General features: G+C 41.6%; 1 protein-coding gene across 12 annotated transcripts in view; it reads left to right on the forward strand.

The window, feature by feature from the left end:
* Positions 1 to 21,728, forward strand: part of LOC139574471 (prominin-1-A-like) — a 113,815-nt gene that overhangs the window by 72,050 nt on the left and 20,037 nt on the right. For all 12 annotated transcript variants that reach the window (XM_071399083.1, XM_071399078.1, XM_071399090.1 and 9 more), the window contains 14 exons: positions 5,467 to 5,587; positions 5,826 to 5,889; positions 6,190 to 6,279; positions 7,319 to 7,548; positions 7,651 to 7,725; positions 7,839 to 7,902; positions 8,196 to 8,355; positions 9,076 to 9,228; positions 9,552 to 9,675; positions 10,308 to 10,411; positions 12,266 to 12,350; positions 13,730 to 13,876; positions 18,046 to 18,117; positions 19,088 to 19,180. In XM_071399083.1, coding sequence (XP_071255184.1) covers positions 5,467 to 5,587; positions 5,826 to 5,889; positions 6,190 to 6,279; positions 7,319 to 7,548; positions 7,651 to 7,725; positions 7,839 to 7,902; positions 8,196 to 8,355; positions 9,076 to 9,228; positions 9,552 to 9,675; positions 10,308 to 10,411; positions 12,266 to 12,350; positions 13,730 to 13,876; positions 18,046 to 18,117; positions 19,088 to 19,180 — 1,582 coding nt within the window. The remainder of the gene's footprint in view (positions 1 to 5,466; positions 5,588 to 5,825; positions 5,890 to 6,189; positions 6,280 to 7,318; positions 7,549 to 7,650; positions 7,726 to 7,838; positions 7,903 to 8,195; positions 8,356 to 9,075; positions 9,229 to 9,551; positions 9,676 to 10,307; positions 10,412 to 12,265; positions 12,351 to 13,729; positions 13,877 to 18,045; positions 18,118 to 19,087; positions 19,181 to 21,728) is intronic.

The following is a 21,728-nucleotide window of genomic DNA, read 5'->3' on the forward strand; positions in this document are numbered from 1 at the left end:
ACGAAGAGCTGCTGGCAAAACGCACGAAAGTGCTGTTTGAATGAATGTTTACGCGCCTGCTTCTGCCTACCATCGCTCAGTCAGATACTTAGATACTTGTATGCTCAGTCAGATTATATGCAACGCAGGACACGCTAGATAATATCTAGTAATATCATCAACCATGTGTAGTTAACTAGTGATTATGATTGATTAATTGATTGTTTTTATAAGATAAGTTTAATGCTAGCTAGCAACTTACCTTGGCTTACTGCATTCACGTAACAGGCAGTCTCCTTGTGGAGTGCAACGAGAGGTCGTTATTGCGTTGGACTAGTTAACTGTAAGGTTGCAAGATTGGATCCCACGAGCTGACAAGGTGAAAATCTGTCATTCTGCCCCTGAACGAGGCAGTTAACCCACCGTTCCTAGGCCGTCATTGAAAATAAGAATGTGTTCTTAACTGACTTGCCTAGTTTTTGGACACCGGCAAAATCGGTGTCCAAAAATACCACCACAAAGCATGGTGCTACACTGTTTTGCTGTTTGTTTGACCCTTTCGACTAAAGGTCATATCAGTACATGTGACATTGAAGAAGAAGAATACTTTATTGGCTATTTATTATACATGTGATCCGGCTTCAAAATACCAGACATCACATCATCAACAAAACCAAGACCTATTGATTTCAATCTAACTTGTATTGCGTTACACAGCTGTTATTTTATGGCCTATTATTAGTGGGTACTCTAACCTCTGAGCACAATATGAAAAAGCTACATCTTACTCTGTGCTACATCTTTCTCCGTGCTGCATCTTACGCCGTGCTACACCTTACTCCGTGCTACATCTTACGCCGTGCTGCATCTTATTCCGTGCTGCATCTTATTCCGTGCTGCATCTTACTCCGTGCTGCATCTTATTCCGTGCTGCAACTTACTCCGTGCTGCTTCGTACTCCGTGCTGCATCTTATTCCGTGCTGCATCTTACTCCGTGCTGCATCTTATTCCTTGCTGCATCTTACTCCGTGCTGCATCTTACTCTGTGCTGCATCTTATTCCGTGCTGCAACTTACTCCATGCTGCTTCTTACTCCGTGCTACATCTTACCCCGTGCTACAGCTTACTCCGTGGTGCATCTTACTCTGTGCTACATCTTGTAGACCAGTTTGTGAGACTATGGGTCAGTTCCTGTTAAGAAGTCCTACATGTAGAGTAACAATGGCCAACCCTCCTCCCGGAGAACTATCTGGGTATGCAGGCTTTTTCTCCAGCCTTGCTCTAATACACCCGATTCAGTTGATCAGCTATTCGTCAGTATCTTGTTTGGCTCAATTAGCTGGAGCATAGGGCTTCATATCCTGAGTGTTGACCACCCCTGTCATTCACAGAGAATAGGGAATGGGGTCTCTAGAGACTGGAGAGAGATAAAGAGAGGACTGAGAAAGCACTGTCCTGTCCTAGCACAACACAGCTGAATACAGGCCATTGTTAGGCCAAGCAAAGCCATGGAGCCACTAGACCGTGTAATGCTACACTGCTCAGAGTACTGGCCTATATTAATTTCTATAGGCTAATAGGTAGCGCTACACTGTTTGTTTTCACAGTTATCATAACTTGTTTCCTGTGGTCATATTTTCATGTCTCATTGACTTTGTTGCTCTTGTAGGCATTTATTTCACACAGCATATTTTGTCAAGTTGCTGTATAGCTAATTATCTCAAGATGAGTTTCCGTTTTTCTCATTCCGACTGAAATATTTGTTTTGTTGACTCGTTGAATGGGGTAGCACCATGTAGTCTATTGTCAGTTTCCCTGCTCTGGTGAGAGCTACAGTTTCAGATTATAATCTAGGCACTAGATCAGGGTCCATTCTCTTCCACACTCACTCACAATGAGTTGGGAATTCACTTGCTGCCATCTTCAAAGCCCCTTTGTTCATCGGTAGAGATTCCGCTGACCTTGCTGGACAACGCTGACAGAGAGCTGGAGAGAGAAAGAGAGTTAGAGAGTTAGAATGAATTGGGGAGACAGACGGAAAGAGAGAGAGAATAACGTGAGAGGGGAAATTAGAGTGAGAGAATGAGGGAAGGATCGAGAGAGAGTTGCACAAGAGGCTTTTGTCATCTGGTAGCCATTTTGATTCTCCGTTGATCCGCATGCCTCCATGCCTACTGCCTTGCCCTAGTACAGTAGCATAATGTCCATACAACCTACATGTTAGCCAATAGTCACTTGGACGTACTGCCAAATTCTATAAAATTTCTTTGGAGGCGGCTTATGGTAGAGAAATTAACAATCAATTCTCTGTCAACAGCTCTGGTGGACATCCCTGCAGTCAGCATGCCAGTTGCGTGCTCCCTCAAAACTTGAGACATCTGTGGAATTGTGTTTTGTGACAAAACTGGCCTTTTTTGTGCATATGGAAAATGTGTGGGATCTTTTATTTCAGCACTTTACATGTTGCGTTTATATTTTTGTTCAGTGTACAATGTTCACACACACACACACACACACACACAAAAACACTCACACACAAACACACTGTACAGTACACACCTATGAGTGACTCAAAATATCCATTCTAATTGCTCTCAATGTCCTAACACAGACATGAAGCTCACACTCCAAATTTTACAATATGCACTGATTCTTCTCAATAGATCAAACATTCAAAACCCATAGGAAAACAGACTCACATAGAAATGTGTCAGAATGTCTGTTTATTTAACTGTTTGCTATTTATTAGAAAACATTTACAATTTCTACAGATGAGATACAGTACAATATTGTTTGTGTAATGCACTTTGACCAGGCGTCCGCAATGGCACCCTATGCTCTACTCTGCACTAGGCTATATAGGGAATAGAATCCCTTTTGGAAGAAAGAAAAAAAAATATGTTAACATTTTGCCCAAAAGCACATAGGTTGTGTAGTCCAACCTGCATAGAGAGAGACTTCCATTATCTTTTCTCAAGTCCTTTACTTATTAGCACCCCTCTCACTACAGTACCTAGCAACTCTGACCATTTTAGAAACTAGTGTTAGTATTCATCAACTCTGACCATTTTAGAAACTAGTGTTAGTATTCATCAACTCTGACCATTTTAGAAACTAGTGTTAGTATTCATCAACTCTGACCATTTTAGAAACTAGTGTTAGTATTCATCAACTCTGACCATTTTAGAAACTAGTGTTAGTATTCATCAACTCTGACCATTTTAGAAACTAGTGTTAGTATTCATCAACTCTGACCATTTTAGAAACTAGTGTTAGTATTCATCAACTCTGACCATTTTAGAAACTAGTGTTAGTATTCATCAACTCTGACCATTTTAGAAACTAGTGTTAGTATTCATCAACTCTGACCATTTTAGAAACTAGTGTTAGTATTCATCAACTCTGACCATTTTAGAAACTAGTGTTAGTATTCATCAACTCTGACCATTTCAGAAACTACTGTAGTATTAGTATTCAGGAGGAATAGAATGAGTCATTGAAATTAAGACTTAATACATGGACAGATTCCACTTGATGTTCCTAGAGCTAACTAACACTAGAACAACACACAGAGCCACTGTACAGACTGTTTGAATTACAGAAGTGACTTATTTAAATGTGTAAGTTATTAATAATATGCAGTAATGTGTTTTGCATGTTTACTGCCTGAACGGTTACAGACAATGGGCTACATGAGAGAGTGTAAGGCATAGATCTCAAATCATTTCACTTGTGTTAAGAGTGTGATATACAAGTTGTGAGCCACAGCATATCACATTCAACCATTTCAGTCTTCATTTTTCATATTTTGTTAGTTAACTTTACCAGAGAAAGGGGGAACATAAGCAGGTTCTGTTGGTCAGTTAGACTGTATTCAGTTGAAGGCCCTATACGCTATTCCTATGATGCTTGTGGAACAGATAAGGGTTTTTCTGTAAGCACCTTGTACTGCCACCTGCTGGCATTCATGTTATTGCTGTGATCATACAAGGCTTCCATTAAAGGGGAACTGCACCCACTGATTTGGCCTCATTTTTTGGCTTGCTCCTCAAGAAATGCTGGCGGCCATGACAGAAGCCAAACGTGAGTTGGCTTGGGGGTGTGGTTTGTTGTGGGTGTTTCTTGGGTGTGTCCTTGCTACCACAAAGACACACCCATCTGCCAGAACCTTGCCTGCAGCGGTTTCCCCCCACTCAATCACAACTAGCAAACCTCCTGCAGGTTGAGTTCAATAAGTACAGGCAGATGTTTGGTGAGATGCCGGAGGAAGCTTTGAATAGGTCAGTAGCTTGTAGAGTAATATGAAAAGAATGCAATTGCTGAATTTATGTAGATATTCTAAACTAAGCATTTTGATATATTTCAAATGTAGTAACAGGTCCATGTACTTTTTTTTACATAACCTTTTACATAATACCATAGAAGCAGTGTTCTGCTAATATAACAATGTTCTACTTCCATTGTCATTCCCAGCTGATACAGATACTGTGCCTATCTGCATTTTGTCTGGTCGTAATGGGGCTACATTGGCAAACATGTCAGAGTGGTCATACCTTCCTGTGTGGTGTCCCGTATACAACAGGAGTTCCCTGATCCTGTTGCAGAATAGACAGGGTTTCTCCCTCCACATATTGACTGATACCATTCAATTCAATAATTTAAAAAGACAATACAAGTAAAAGTTGTGTCTAGTAAAATAATAATGCTGAGTGCCAGGTCTCCCTCCATTTAGAGACATCAGTATCAAGCCCGTCTGTCAGTCTGGACTTCATCACATCATCTTGCAAGTCTCTATGTGCTGGCTCCATACATGTTTCTGTGAACACATACACACACAGTCACTGTTCTATTACCAATTGCAGTTCGGATAGATAATATCTGACACACAAACCGAGTTTGAACAGGTCAGAACAGGTAAAACCTAACCAATCATGGTCTCCCCATCAAACGACGAGGTCTTGAGTGGAATGCCACACATTGGGTCGTTTCGTCCATTCAGCATAAAACTACATTTACAGTCATTGGCTGGCTAAATGGATTAGTTCAAAGTAACAACTACAACTAAACGCCAATGATTAGTTGTGGTATTTGTAAACTGATTAGAGGACTGTGTAGTATTCACAACTGACAGAAGATGTGAATGAAAGCTTGACATGAATTCTCTTTCAATAAAATCATAAGAATGTGTTTACACAGGCAGCCCAATTCTGATATTTTGCCCAATTATTGGCAAAAGAGCTGATCTGATTTTTCCAAAGACCAATTAGTGGAAAAATATCAGAATTGGTCTGCCTCAAGCATTTCGCTACACCCGCAATAACATCTGTTAAATATGTGTATGTGACCAATAAAATTAGATTTGTATAAATGTAGCCATAAAGCTTAAAATATCTGGATTAGAATATTTAAAACGCTCTTAGCTTAGTGTGTGCTAGCCTATATCACTTTTAATGTTCTGTGTGGCTGTGTTTGTTGTCTGTCTGCAGGGCTGGAGTACTGTGTGCGTATGCAGCTAACCAGAACCTGAGCTCCCAGCTGGAAGGCATGAAAAGACTGGTTAGCAGCAACCTGAACGACCTGCAGACCTTTGCCAATGAGACGCCAACGGTACAGCCTTTTTACGGTAGCTTCAATGACAGTTAACTGTAGGTGTGCACACAAGGCTAAGTAGAGAATGTAAGAGATGGATAGATTAAACGTCCTCGTGTGTGTGCGTGCGTGCGTGCGTGCGTGCGTGCGTGTGTGCGTGCGTGCGTGATAGAGAGAGGCTGACAGAGTAACACAATCTCTGACTAAAAAAAGAGTCCTGCGTTTCAGTAACTTTATTCTGCTCTTCTTTTCACAGCAAATTGATTACCTAATAGCACAATACGCCACTGCCAAGTACACAGTCATTTCTGACCTAGATAGTAAGTAGTGTGCCTGAGGCCACATCTCCATATTGTCTCTGTTCAGTCTATTGTCTGTTGCAGAAAACTATGAATCTATGGCCATATCAGGTCCCCTAGATACATAACAGAGTTGGAGTCAATTTCAGTTAAATTCAGTCAATTCAGGAAGTCAACTGAAATTCTAATTTTTCTCTATTGCTTTTCTATGAGAGAAATTGGAATTGGAATTTGAACGTCTGTTTACTTCCTGAATTAACTTAATTGAAATGTAATTGACCCCAACCCTGATACATAATAATGCAATGTCCCCATCCTCAGATGTGGGTCCTCTGCTTGGAGGGAATATTCATGTGGAATTGGGCACAGAGGTGCGTCCTGCACTGGACGGGGTGCTCCGTATGGCTGGAGGTAAGTCCAGTCCTTATGATGTCATTTCCTCTTTCAGGCAGATGCTGTAATTGTTTTTACTCTCTACCACACTGACAATACTGTCCTCAAATTGGACACAAGTTATAAGGATCTTTTAAGAATATACTGTATATAGTACAGTAGCATTGTAGTTCTTACAGAAATATCTTGTTAATTAGCTCATAACAAGGTGTACTTTAATGGCTTAAGTAGACATCCTTCTCTTTCCTTTTTACTTGTTGTCATAAAGTCAAAGTTCAGAGGGCCATTAAAGGTAACAGTAAATTAACCTTGACCGGTGACCCCTTGACCTTGAGACTTCACCCTCGTGTCACTCTTGTGATTGGTCCCCTTGTGGTTCTCCTGGCTCTTGAGCCAATTGTATGTAGCCTGGTCCAAGATTTGTTTGTGCCATTGGCGTGACAATGACTATAGGAGATGGCAAGACAGCAAAAACAGTTCTGGGACCAGGCTAAATTGCTAAACATCCCTGTGTGTGTACAATACACTACCTGCCTCTATTTGGAACTGTCCAAACCTACCTTGTGTGCCATCTTAATTATGAATCGATATGGATATATTAAGTATATGGCCTCCCAAGTTCCAACCTTGCTCCAACAGTGGATTGAACCTGCAACTATTGTTCACCTGTTCAATTCTAAAAGCTTCCCTCATGTGAATATGTGTGTGTTATTTTGTGTGTTATCAATGCCAGGGTATGGATGTGCATGTGTGTGTATTTGGTTTGTGTGTGCGTGCTTGTGTGTGCATACATTGAGTGTTTTTGTGAATCTACCGTGTGCATACATGTGTGTTTCTTTACTATGTGCACTCTCACACACACTGTAAATGTATGTAGTTCTGTCCTTGAGATGTTCTTGTCTATTAATGTTCTGTATTATGTCATGTTTCATGTTCTGTGTGGACCCCAGGAAGAGTAGCTGCTTCTTTCACAACAGCTAATGGGGATCCTAATAAAATACCAAATACTCACCACCTGTCCATCCTACCCCGTCCCCATCCCCATCCCCATCCCCAGCCATGCGGGAGACCAAGGAGGCCCTGGAGAACGTGAGTGTGTCTCTGGAGGTTCTCCAGGAGGCGACAGGGAAGCTCCACTTCAACCTGAGCCTGGTGCGCTCTAGCCTGAACAGAACCCTCAATGATCCGGGCTGCAGCGACGAGGACTCGGATGCCACCACCGCCCAGCTCTGCCGCTCCATCCATAGCTCCCTGGCACAGCTCCACGTCAGCGCCAACTTCACCCGGGTATGCTGTCACACTTCATTAAAGATGATAATAATAGTCATACTGTAATAATTAGATTTATATAGCACAATATAAGTATATGTTGTATGTGATGTGTTGCAGTTACCTGATGTGAACAATCAGCTGGAAAGTGTGAATCAGGTGCTGAAAACGGACCTCAGCAATATCATTCAAAAGGTGAGTCTAGAAATGTTGCATAAACTTTAGGTACTGTATAAGTTGTGAGGTTTTCTTTGATATTTGTGATACTGTATCATCAATGTTGCCTTTGTATTTCCTTCTCCAAACAGGGCTTCTCCTCATTCAATGACACTCCAGGCATGGTGAGTGACCAGATGAGGAACGTAGTCGAGGGTGAGTGGCATCTCTTTAACCTCATTTAATGCTCCCCAAAAGGTTTCAAAATACACTAAATGAAGGGTTATATCATTTTGAGTGTTCAACTTTGCATTGCCAAGTCAGTCATGTTCAATATGGTATGAATACTCATTGACGGTAATGTCTTATACGCCCAAATAAGATCAATGGCCATATTCCAATTATCTACCTACACCTGAACTGTTGTACCCCAATACCCCAAAATATAACGTTGTATTACTCCATTATTTCACTAATGCCCCTGAATATATCCACTCTCTCCCTCCCAGGAGCCCGGGGCATGTTGGATGTCATCAGCACCAACATCAGCAGCTTCTCCAAGGTGTTCCCTGTACACAGCTCTCTGGCCAACTTCACCAACTTCATCAGTCACACACAGTCCAAGATAGAAGACTCTTACCCTGAGATCGATCAGATAGACTTCTACAGGTACAATCAGGAACTGGGGCCCTATTCCCTATATAGTGTACTACTTTTGACCAGGGCCCATGATGTGCTCAGGGTTTAGAATAAATAAATATCTTCACCTGCCTGGTCTGTGGTAGATTTACGTAAAGAGAGTACAATCTGTTGTTACTGAATATCATCTGGAGTTATTTCATCAGCACAGGTCACTGTGACATAATGTAATAATGAATAAAGAGTATAATCAGTCAGTAAGCCTTTAGGTGTACCCTGGACCTGACCCTGCATACATGGCCCCTGTATGGCCCTCCAGCTGTGATTATTACACAGTACATTTGATTGAGCCCTGAGACAGACCTGCTGTAGTCTCCATTATTATGGCATTTTAGCCTAATGTAGTGATTGGTTGTTACTTGTTATGGCATCTTATCCTAATGTAGTGGTTGGTTGTTACTTGTTATGGCATCTTATCCTAACGTAGTGGTTGGTTGTTACTTGTTATGGCATCTTATCCTAACGTAGTGGTTGGTTGTTACTTGTTATGGCATCTTATCCTAACGTAGTGGTTGGTTGTTACTTGTTATGGCATCTTATCCTAACGTAGTGGTTGGTTGTTACTTGTTATGGCATCTTATCCTAACGTAGTGGTTGGTTGTTACTTGTTATGGCATCTTATCCTAACGTAGTGGTTGGTTGTAACTTGTTATGGTGTAATGGTGTACTGACTCCAATGTTCCTCTACAGGTGGATTTGCTGTACTGGCCTCTGCTGCATGGTGGTTCTCATCCTGGCCTTCAACTTCCTGGCCATACTGTGTGGCACCATGGGATATGACAAGCACGCCTCCCCCACCACACGGGGCTGTGTCTCCAACACCGGCGGCACCCTTCTCATGGCGTAAGTATTTCTGGCCAGCTGGCCGGCTGTCTCTCTGGCTGGCTGGGTATCTGTTTGTCTCTCTGTCTGTCTATATATCTACTCTGTCTGTCTATCTATCTATCTACTCTGTCTGTCTGTCTATCTACTCTGTCTATCTACTCTGTCTGTCTATCTACTCTGTCTGTCTGTCTGTCTGTCTGTCTGTCTGTCTGTCTGTCTGTCTGTCTGTCTGTCTGTCTGCACTTTCTGCACTTTCTGCACTTTCTGCAGTATATAGAGCACTAAGAGTGTGAGTGTGTAGATTGATTGATTGAATGCTCTATCTATGTGTGTCTCCACAGCGGTGTGGGTTTCAGCTTCCTCTTTTCTTGGATACTGATGGGAGTGGTGACCGCCACCTTCCTGGTCGGAGGCAACGTGGAGAAGCTGGTCTGTGAACCCTTCCACACCAAGGAGCTCTTCAAGGCAAGTTATGATGTGATAACTCTTAAGGTGACAATGTTTAGGTAGTGTATGTGGTCCTTCTCTATAATCATGGTCTAGAACTATATGATGGTCTTACTGTATAATCATGGTCTAGAACTGTATGATGGTCTCACTGTATAATCATGGTCTTACTGTATGATGGTCTTACTGTACAATCATGGTCTAGAACTATATGATGGTCTTACTGTATAATCATGGTCTAGCACTGTATGATGGTCTTACTGTATAATCGTGGTCTAGAACTGTATGATGGTCTTACTGTATGATGGTCTTACTGTATAATCATGGTCTAGAACTATATGATGGTCTTACTGTATAATCATGGTCGAGAACTGTATGATGGTCTTACTGTATAATCATGGTCTAGAACTGTATGATGGTCTTACTGTATAATCATGGTCTAGAACTATATGATGGTCTTACTGTATAATCGTGGTCTAGAACTGTATGATGGTCTTACTGTATGATGGTCTTACTGTATAATCGTGGTCTAGAACTGTATGATGGTCTTACTGTATAATCGTGGTCTAGAACTGTATGATGGTCTTACTGTACAATCATGGTCTAGAGTTACACCAGTATAATGGTCTTACTGGTCATTTGTGTCCAAGGTTTTGGACACTCCTCACCTGGTGAACCCTGAGTGGAGGAACTTCATCCCAGGGTATATGTACAACGACTCAGAACTGGATCTGACAGTGGAGAATTTCTACAGGTAATACTGTGCTGGATGTATGGATGTAGCACTTACTACTGGGGATTCATTTCTGTGTATTTTAATGATGGCCTATGTTTTACATAGACTTGATCGTCTATATAAACTCAGCAAAAAAAGAAACGTCCTCTCACTGTCAACTGCGTTTATTTTCAGCAAACTTAACATGTTTAAATATTTGTATGAACATAACAAGATTCAACAACTGAGACATAAACTGAACAAGTTCCACAGACATGTGACTAACAGAAATTGAATAATGTGTCCCTGAACAAAGGGGGGGTCAAAATCAAAAGTATCAGTCAGTGTCTGGTGTGGCCACCAGCTGCATTAAGTACTGCAGTGCATCTCCTCCTCATGGACTGCACCAGATTTGCCAGTTCTTGCTGTGAGATGTTACTCCACTCTTCCACCAAGGCACCTGCAAGTTCCTGGACATTTCTGGGGGGAATGGCCCTAGCCCTCACCCTCCGATCCAACAGGTCACAGACGTGCTCAATGGGATTGAGATCCGGGCTCTTCGCTGGCCTTGGCAGAACACTGACATTCCTGTCTTGCAGGAAATCAAGCAAAGAACGAGCAGTATGGCTGGTGGCATTGTCATGCTGGAGGGATTGTGGACAGTCTGAGCACTGATGGTGGGATTGTGGTTCCTGGTGTAACTCGGGCAGTTGTTGTTGCCATCCTGTACCTGTCCCGCAGGTGTGATGTTCGGATATACCGATCCTGTGCATGTGTTGTTACACGTGGTCTGCCACTGCGAGGACGATCAGCTGTCCATCCTGTCTCCCTGTAGCGCTGTCTTAGGCGTCTCACAGTACGGACATTGCAATGTATTGCCCTGGCCACATCTGCAGTCCTCATGCCTCCTTGCAGCATGCCTAAGGCACGTTCACGCAGATGAGCAGGGACCCTGGGCATCTTTCTTTCTGTGTTTTTCGGAGTCAGTAGAAAGGCCTCTTTTTTTGTCCTAAGTTTTCATAACTGTGACCTTAATTGCCTACCGTCTGTAAGCTGTTAGTGTCCGTTCCACAGGTGCATGTTCATTAATTGTTTATGGTTCATTGAACAAGCATGGCAAACAGTGTTTTAACCCTTTACAATGAATATCTGTGAAGTTATTTGAATTTTTATGAATTATCTTTGGAAGACAGGGTCCTGAAAAAGGAACGTTTCTGTTTTTGCTGAGTTTAGAATTTAACTTGATTACTTATGGATAGAACCAGGTCATAACTCTAGATATTCCTGTTTTGTGGCAGCGTTTGATTTAAATAAATGTCACAGGCTAATGTCTGTGTCAATATTCTACCTCCTCACATTCCATCCGATATTGCTTATAATAAATGATGTAAAGGATTGAAACTAGGGAGAGGAGTACGTGAATTGCTTAGTGATCTTTTATGCCTCAGATTTCATCAACTTTCATCATCTCTCGATTAGAACAGGCAGCAAAGCTTTGTTCTAAGACCATCGCGTTATGTTTCCTTATAGAGACTTGTCGCCTCAGCTACTGCCTAGTCAGGGAGTTAGCCATGACATAGTGCGTACAGACATGACCATTCCTTTACCCTTACTTCACTCTCCCACGTGACCATTGAATGTGTTCAGTTATGTAACTACAAACAATGGACCTAAATGGGAAATATGAGTCATGCATGCTGACTTAATACTTTGTGTTGGATAAGTTTTCTAAAAGTGATTTGAGAGAACACTGCTTATAAAATGACCGGAAGGCAGCGATACAGAGCTGAATAGAGTTACAACTTTATTCACTGGGTGGCAGCAGAGAGAGCTAACTAACCAAGGAATTGAATGGAATGGAAGTGATAATATTGACATTTCTCTCTCTCTCAGTAACTGCAAAAATAACAGAAGTCTCTACTCTGCCATGCGCCTGGATAAAGTCTTCAATGTCACAACCTTGCTAAACTCCAGCCTGGTCAGTATCCACATGCATTGTGCAGTGTGCACTCACTCACTGTAGGATACTTACTGTATTCTGCATACCTGCACATAGTAGCACATGGATATAATACGCTTTAGTTACTGTAATCACACTCACACCGAATCAGACCTTTTTTTCAAGTAATTGAGATATGTTTGATTTTACTTGCCAAAAACAATGTAACCAGTGGAATAATCCCAAAAGTGTCAACTATGCCTATACTTCACACCGGTCAAGCTAAATCAAGTGTTTAGCTAACACTCTGCATTTCCACATTTAGATTCATGAGCATTAGCTAACAAAATGAGTTATTGCCAAAACAAAAAGCAGGCCAGTGAACTGTAGCATTAGCCAGCCTCCTGGCAAGATTAGCTCGCCTCTTTTATTGAATAATAAATAAGGATGGATAGAGCTGGCTAGCATACATTAGGCTAGGTTAGGGTTAGGGATGGATAGAGCTGGCTAGCATAAGTTAGGCTAGGTTAGGGTTAGGGATGGATAGAGCTGGCTAGCATAAGTTTAGCTAGGTTACACAAATTAGGAGTTTTTTTTATATAGACTAAATACAAAAAGGTTTATGTTTTTGACATTTTATTTATTTTGTTCTACAGTTTATCTATTGTTTTTCAATGTGGCTCTTAGCTAGTGAGGATTTGTTGTGTTTTAGCTCGAACTGTTCTTCTATTATATGAGTGTGTAGAAGACATAACGGAAAGAAAACAGGCCGTCTTAATCTGTACTTTGTATCAATGAATGGGGTTACCTAGGAAGCAGGAAGACCCTCTTTGAATTAAGAGGGGCCTACCCTGTCCCTGGTCTATGGTACCGCTCCACCCCACACCACCACTAAGGAAATCAATAACAAACCCATCTGTTTACTTAACGATGAAAGTAAACAACTTTGTTTTGATTACCATTTTGTTCTAGGCTCTCTAAATAGTCTTGACCATAGAATTCTATTTCTATGTTCTGGACTCTCGCGGTACCAGACCTCAACACCGAGGTCGAGGCTACTAAAGTAGAGGCTACTAAAATAGTGTTGGAAAACAAACCATTTGCACAAATGCAAACACACATTTTTGCTCTTGTAACAACCATGTGCAATGAAGATTGGTGTAAACAAACAGATTTGCGCCTGTAACTTGAAGGGTACCTACATAAGGATATCATAACACATTCGTAACCCATCCATTACATATGAAATGTAACTAGGCTCCCTCTCTGTTTCCAGTACAACGTGGTGGTGAGGATGTTTGAATGTGTAAAATTGACATAAGGGCTTCATAAACCCACATTTGTTACCAATATATACCACATTCATAGCTATTGCTTATCTTTATCGATGTAGCTGACAATTCTCCCTGTGTTTCCAGTACACCGAGGAAGTGGCGAATATGTTTGACAGTGTGAAGATTAACCTGAGAGGTATTGTCCTGCTGGAGTCTGAGGGGAAACAGAGCCTCATTGACTTCTCTGAGACTGGCGTCGCGGAGATCAACTATGCAGCGTATCTGGAGGAGGTAGAGTACTGGCATCGAGGGGACATCTCAATCTATAAATACTTTCCCCCCTGGTCGCCTATCGTTCATTTATATAGTTTAAAGTGACTTCCTCTACTCTACTCCTCTCATTATCTCAATAGTTTAAAGTATCCTCTCCTTATCTCAATAGTTTAAAGTGTCCTCCTCTCCTTATCTCAATAGTTTAAAGTGTCCTCCTCTCCTTATCTCAATAGTTTAAAGTATCCTCTCCTTATCTCAATAGTTTAAAGTGTCCTCCTCTCCTTATCTCAATAGTTTAAAGTGTCCTCCTCTCCTTATCTCAATAGTCCAAAGTGTCCTCCTCTCCTTATCTAAATAGTTCAAAGTGTCCTCCTCTCCTTATCTCAATAGTCTAAGGTGGCCTCCTCTCCTTGACTCTTCTTCTCTCTTTCGTCTTAATAGCCTACTTTGGCTTCCTCTCCTTCATCTCAAGCCACTGTAGACTTTTCAGATATACCTTCAAAAGACACACTAGTATACTTGTATGACACATCACTGAAGATAGTTATAATTTCAAACACTAACCTGCTTCCAAGCAATATCCTGCATTAGTGACTTATCTTTGAATGGAAGATACAATACTAACCAGGGTAGGTATTACAGAACATCCTAACTTAACTGTCAAATCATATATTATCTAATTTTGGAGTGTACATTTAAGATGAAATACCACGATGGATTTAGGATTTGCTTCTGTTATGGCTAACCAGGATTTAGCTGGGGTCTTCCTGAGTACTTCCTGGGGTTTTCCTGATTTCTTTCCGGGGTCCTACCGGGGTCTTCCCGGAGTCTTCCTGGGGTCTTCCTGGGTTCTTCCTAGGGTCTTCCTTGGGTCTTCCTGAGGTCTTCCAAGGGTTTTCCTAGGGTATACAATACCGGTCAAAAGTTTTGGAACACCTACTCATTCAAGGGTTTTTCTTTATTTTTACTATTTTATTATTATTTTAGAATAATAGTGAAGACATCAAAACTATGAAATAACACATATGGAATCATATAGTAACCAGAAAAGTGTTAAACAAATCAAAATATATTTTATATTTGAGATTCTTCAAAAAGCCACCCTTTGCCTTGATAACAGATTTGCACACTCTTGGCATTCTCTCAACCCGCTTCAATAGGTAGTCACTTGGAATGCATTTCAATTAAACAGGTGTGCCTTGTTAAAAGTTAATTTGTGGAAATTATTTTCTTCTTAATGCGTTTGAGCCAATCAGTTGTGTTGTGACAAGGTAGGGGGGTATACAGAAGATAGCTGTCACGCCCTGTCCGTAGAGAGCTTTTTATGTCTCTATTTTGGTTTGGTCAGGGTGTGATTTGGGTGGGCATGCTATGTTTTTTTTCCTATGTTTTGTATTTCTTTGTTCCTGATTGGGAACCATACTTAGGTAGCTTTTTCCCACATGGTTTTTGAGGGTAGTTAATTTCTGTTTAGTGTTTTCACCTTACAGGACTGTTTCGGTTATTCTCTTGTTTATTTTTGTTATAGTTATATTAATAAAACAAGCATAAACACTTACCACGTTGCGCTTTGGTCCGATGATTCCTCTTCTTCAGACGACAAATACCGTTACAATAGCCCTATTTGGTAAAAGCCCAAGACCATATTATGGCAAGAACAGCTCAAATAAGCAAAGAGAAACGACAGTCCACCACTTTAAAATGAAAAGGTCAGTCAATACGGAGGATTTCAAGAAGTTTCTTCAAGTGCAGTCACAAAAACCTTCAAGCGCTATGATAAATGGCTCTCATGAGGACCGCCACAGGAATGGAAGACACAGTCGAATTGCTGCAAAAAAACACAACTAAAGCACACCAATAAGAAGAAGAGACTTGCTTGGGCCAAGAAACTCAAGCAATGGACATTAGACTGGTGGAAATTTGTCCTTTGGTCTTGAGTCCAAATTTTAGATTTTTGGTTCCAACCGCCATGTCTTTCTGAGACGTGGTGTGGGTGAACGGATGATCTCTGCGGACCGGTTTTGACCGGTACTGTACATCTATACATCTATTAATAGGATTGGCTATACTTTCAGGATTACAAGATAGCTAAAAAAAAATATTCAGTGGCGGAAACAATTTAGCAGTGGCGATGTGCTGCTGCTAAATGAATATAGGGGAAACACTGATGGATCTCTTGAGGTTGATTAGTTTATAGCTACTCTTTCCAAAAGCACAGAGATATAGACTTCAGACTACAGTTAAAGTCGGAAGTTTACATACACCTTAGCCAAATACATTTAAACTCAGTTTTTCACAATTCCTGACATTTCATCCTCGAAACAATTCGCTGTCTTTGGTCAGTTAGGATCACCACTTTATTTCAAGAATGTGAAATGTCAAAATAATAGTAGAGAATTATTTATTTCAGGTTTTATTTCTTTCATCACATTCCCAGTGGGTCAGAAGTTTACATCCACTCAATTAGTATTTGGTAGCATTGCCTTTAAATTGTTTGACTTTGGCTCAAACGTTTTGGGTAGCCTTCCATAAGCTTCACACAATAAGTTGGGTGAAATTTGGCCCATTCCTCCTGACAGAGCTGGTGTAACTGAGTCAGGTTTGTAGGCCTCCTTGCTCGCATACGCTTTTTCAGTTCTGCCTCAAATTTTCTATAAGATTGAGGTCGGGGCTTTGTGATGGCCACTCCAATACCTTGACTTTGTTGTCCTTAAGCCATTTTGTCACAACTTTGGAAGTATGCTTGGTGTCATTGTCCATTTGGAAGACCCAACTTCCTGACTGATGTCTTGAGATGTTACTTCAATATATCCACATAATATTCCATCCTCATGATGCCATCTATTTTGTGAAGTGCACCAGTCCCTCCTGCAACAAAGCACCCCCACAACATGGTGCTGCCACCCCTGTGCTTTACGGTTGGGATGGTGTTCTTCGGCTTGCAAGCCTCTTTTTCCTCCAAACATAACGATGGTCATTATGGCCAAACAGTTCTATTTTTGTTTCATCAGACCAGAAGACATTTCTCCAAAAAGTACGGTCTTTGTCCCTATGTGCAGTTGCAAACCTTGGTCTGACTTTTTTATGGCGGTTTTGGAGCAGTGGCTTCTTCCTTGCTGAGCGGCCTTTCAGGTTATGTCGATATAGGACTCATTTTACTGTGGATATAGATACTTTTGTACCTGTTTCCTCCAGCATCTTCACAAGGTCCTTTCCTGTTGTTCTGGGATTGATTTGCACTTTTCACACCAAAGTACGTTCATCTCTAGGAGACAGAACGCGTCTCCTTCCTGAGCAGTATGACGGTGCGTGGTCCCATGGTGTTTATACCTGCGTACTATTGTTTGTACAGATGAACGTGGTACCTTCAGGAGTTTGGAAATTGCTCCCAAGGATGAACCAGACTTGTGGAGGTCTACAGTTTTTTCTTCTGAGGTCTTGGCTGATTTCTTTTGATTTTCCCATGATGTCAAGCAAAGAGGCACTGAGTTTGAAGGTAGTCCTTGAAATACATCCACAGGTACACCTCCAATTGACTCAAATTATGTCAATTAGCCTATCAGAAGCTTCTAAAGCCATGACATTTTCTGGAATTTCCCAAGCTGTTTAAAGGCACAGTCAACTTAGTGTGTGTAAACCTCTGACTCACTGGAATTGTAAAACAGTGAATTATAAGTGAAATAATCTGTCTGTAAACAATTGTTGGAAAAATGTATTGTGTCATGCACAAAGTAGATGTCCTAACCGACTTGCCAAAACTATAGTTTGTTAACAAGAAATTTGTGGAGTGGTTGAAAAACGAGTTTTAATGACTCCAACCTAAGTGTATGTAAACTTCCGACTTCAACTGTACGTCTTCTCTATCATAATCTGTTGAATGGGGGAGGACATTAAGTTTTCTAAGGAACATGATTGTCTTATGGCCTCTTACTGCAGGTTGTATAACTCTTTACTTAAAACCGACAACTATAATGTTTTATGACTTGTTATAAGCCTCTATGAGCCTTTAGAGTGTGATATTATAAGGCTTATTAAGGTTACTGTTGTTATGTCTCTATGTGCACAGTTGCACAACTGTAATTATAAGATGAAAAGACCGAAGGGGGTCATACATGCTTATGACAAGTCTTATAATGCATTATAACACCATCATAATACATTATAATCCTATTTCTGTTCATTTGCAGGTCAACAAAGGGGTGACTCAGGTGGACTTACTGTCGTACGCCAATGAGCTTGAGGCACAGACAGACCTTATGGTGAGAACAACATATGACCAACCGTCCAATAAAAACCTCATACTGAAAAAACAACACGGCTCCAACCAACCACACAATGTTTTCTCAGTGTACCAGTAGATTGAAGCTTTATTTACACCACGATCCAAGACAGGGAGCCAATGGAATGGGAGTTCAGATCTAAAACTATGTGAAAGCTCCTCGTGTCTTCATCAACTGCATAGCCTTGCGGCGGTTTGCTATCGACACACACACACACACACAAACACACACTGAAGCCGTCTCTGAAATCACTTTTTAATGTTCTGCCTTGCTTTTAGTGGTTGGAAGCTCACACAAGCTCCCCATTCATGGCCCAAAATGTTGGGCCACCTCTGGGTCCTCCACCACTTGCCATGGGCTCGGAGGCATTGGAGCCAGTTTAAAGTGGTCTTCTGTGGGGTGATATGTGCCCCTGCCTGTGCCCCCCTAGTATTCATCTGGTGCCCATCTGTCCTGGTGCCCCATGTTCTGTTGGCATTGGGAACACACACACGGTGGACACTGAGAATGGTTCACCCATATATAGATAATATAAATGACTTGATTCTACATGTAATTCTATGGGTTCAATATGTAGTTTTTATGCTGCATTACATTCATTAATTAAGCCAGTCTCTTATACTAAGTGGTTTGCTGTGTGTAGGCCTGTGTACTATAGAGTTTTACACAGATTGATTGCACATTGCTCTAAATATTTGTAAATGTATACATTCTGTACATGAATGTATGTCCAGGGACTCTGGACAATGGTGACCCTGGTAGTGACCCCACTCCCTGCGGGTGTCTCGGGGGCACTTTGGATATGAAATAAACACATTTCTGTGACACACTTGTACAAGGAACACCCACAAGTGTGTAACAGGACAAATATTAGCACCCCCCCAAATTAATAATGATTATTACCTCTTTGTATGTGTGTCTGAACCTCTGTCTATGTGTGTGTCCTTAGCCCAAAGGGCCCCTCCAGACCTCTCTGAAGGGCCACGCCAACAGTCTCCGTCAGATCCACAGTCAGCTGGTCATCCCTATGGAGCAGGCCATGGTAATCAACTATCTTCAATCATTATTTTTTAGGTTAACATCCATGTCTGGGCCCATCAGTGCTCAGCTTCACCCGACTAGCAGAAATGGCCATGGCCATGCTCTACCCTCTTAGAAGAAAAGGTGCTATATCTAGAACCTAAAAGGGCTCTTCAGCTGACCTCATAAGAGAACCCGTGTGTGTGTGTGTGTGTGCGTGTGTGCACAAATATGTACATACATACATGCTTGTGTGTGTGTGTGTGTGTGTGTGTGTGTGTGTGTGTGTGTGTGTGTGTGTGTGTGTGTGTGTGTGTGTGTGTGTGTGTGTGTGTGTGTGTGTGTGTGTGTGTGTGTGTGTGTGTGTGTGTGTGTGTGTGTGTGTTCTCTGAACTTTACATGCGGGAGGAATTTGACACGTCATTGTCAGACATCGATGCAACCTCAGTGTAGCTTTCATCTCTCACTCAAGCCTCTAGAATATAGAGCTAGACCAGGGCTCTCCAACCTTATTCCTGGAGAGATACCCTCCTGATGGTTAACTCCATTGGTTGCATTGTGCCGGGCAAACCAAACCAAGTGCAGCATATCTGACATACAGTGCATTCGGAAAGTATTCAGACCCCTTGATTTTTTTCCACATTTTGTTACGTTACAGCCTTATTCTAAAATGGATTAAAAAAAACATTTTAAATCATCAATCTAAACACAATGCCACATAGAAATGTTTGCACAAACTTTAATATCAAATTTACATAACTATTCAGACCCTTTACTCAGTATGACGCTACAAGCTTGGCACACCTATATTTGGGGAGTTTCTCCCAGTCTCTGTAGATTCTCTCAAGCTCTGTCAAGTTGGATGGGGAGCGTCGCTGCACAGCTATTTTCAGGTCTTTCCCAGAGATGTTCAATCGGGTTCAAGTCCGGGTTCTGGCTGGGCCACACTAGGACATTCAGAGACTTGTCCTGAAAGCCAGTCCTGCGTTGTCTTGACTGTGTGCTTAGGGTCGTTGTCCTGTTGAAAGGTGAACCTTCACCCCCAGTCTGAGGTCCTGAGTGCTCTGGAGCAGGTTTTCATCAAGGATCTCTCTGTACTTTGCTCCGTTCATCTTTCCCTGGATCCTGACTAGTCTCCCAGTCCCTGCCACTGAAAAACATCCCCACAGCATGATGCTGCAACCACCATGCTTCACCGTAGGGATGGTGCCATGTTTTCTCCAGACGTGACGCTTGGCATTCAGGCCAAAGAGTTCAATCTTGGTTTCATCAGACGAGAGAATCTTGTTTCTCATGGTCTGAGAGTCCTTTAGGGGCCCTTTGGCAAACTCCAAGCGGGCGGTCATGTGCCTTTTACTGAGGAGTGGCTTCCGTCTGGCCACTACCATAAAGGCCTGATTGATGGAGTGCTGTAAAGATGGTTGTCCTTCTGGAAGGTTCTCCCATCTCCACAGCGGAACTCTAGAGCCCTGTCAGAGTGACCATTGGGTTCTTGGTCACCTCCCTGACCAAGGCCCTTCTCCCCCGATTGCTCAGCAGCCAGCTCGACGAAGAGTCTTGGTGGTTCCAAACTTTTTCCAATTAAGAATGATGGAGGCCACAGTGTTCTTGGAGACCTGCAATGCTGCAGACATTCTTTGGTACCCTTCCCAGATCTGTGCCTTGACACAATACTGTCTCGGCGCTCTACAGACTGCACTGTCAACTGTGGGACCTTATATAGACAGGTGTGTGCCTTTTCAAATCATGTCCAGTCAATTGAATTTACCACAGGTGGACTCCAATTAAGTTGTAGAAACAACTCAAGGATGATCAATGGAAACAGGATACACCTGAGCTCAATTTCGACTCTCATAGCAAAGGGTCTGAATACTTAAGTAAATAAGGTATTTCTGTTTTACATTTTTAATACATTTGCAAACATTTCTAAAACCCTATTTTCACTTTGTCATTATATAGGGTATTGTTTGTAGATTTTTATTTAATACATTTTAGAACAAGGCTATAACTTAACAAAATATGGAAAAAGTCAAGGGGTCTCAATACTTTCCGAAGGCACTATATATGCATATGTATACATTCACCAGGGCAAATCAATCATATCTTTAGCTATACCTCGCACCTGTATTTGGCTCCTTAAAAGACATACTGTATACACTACCGATCAAAAGTTTTAGAACACCTACTCATTCAAGGGTTTTTCAAAACTATGAAATAACACATGGAATCATGTAGTAACCAAAAAAGTGTTCAACAAATCAAAATGTATTTTATATTTGAGTTTCTTGAAATAGCCACCCTTTGCCTTGATGACAGCTTTGCACACTCTTGGTATTCTCTCAACGAGCTTCATGAGGTAGTCACCTGGAATGCATTTCAATTAACAGGTGTGCCTTGTTAAAAGTTAATTTGTGGAATTTATTTTCTTCTTAATGTGTTTGAGCCAATCAGTTGTGTTGTGACTAGGTAGGGGGAGTATACAGAAGATAGCCATATTTGGTGACCAAGTCCATATTATGGCAAGAACAGCACAAATAAGCAAAGAGAAACGACAGTACATCATTACTTTA

Source organism: Salvelinus alpinus, chromosome 4 (genome assembly GCF_045679555.1).
Source record: "Salvelinus alpinus chromosome 4, SLU_Salpinus.1, whole genome shotgun sequence".
In the NCBI taxonomy this organism is placed as follows: domain Eukaryota; kingdom Metazoa; phylum Chordata; class Actinopteri; order Salmoniformes; family Salmonidae; genus Salvelinus; species Salvelinus alpinus.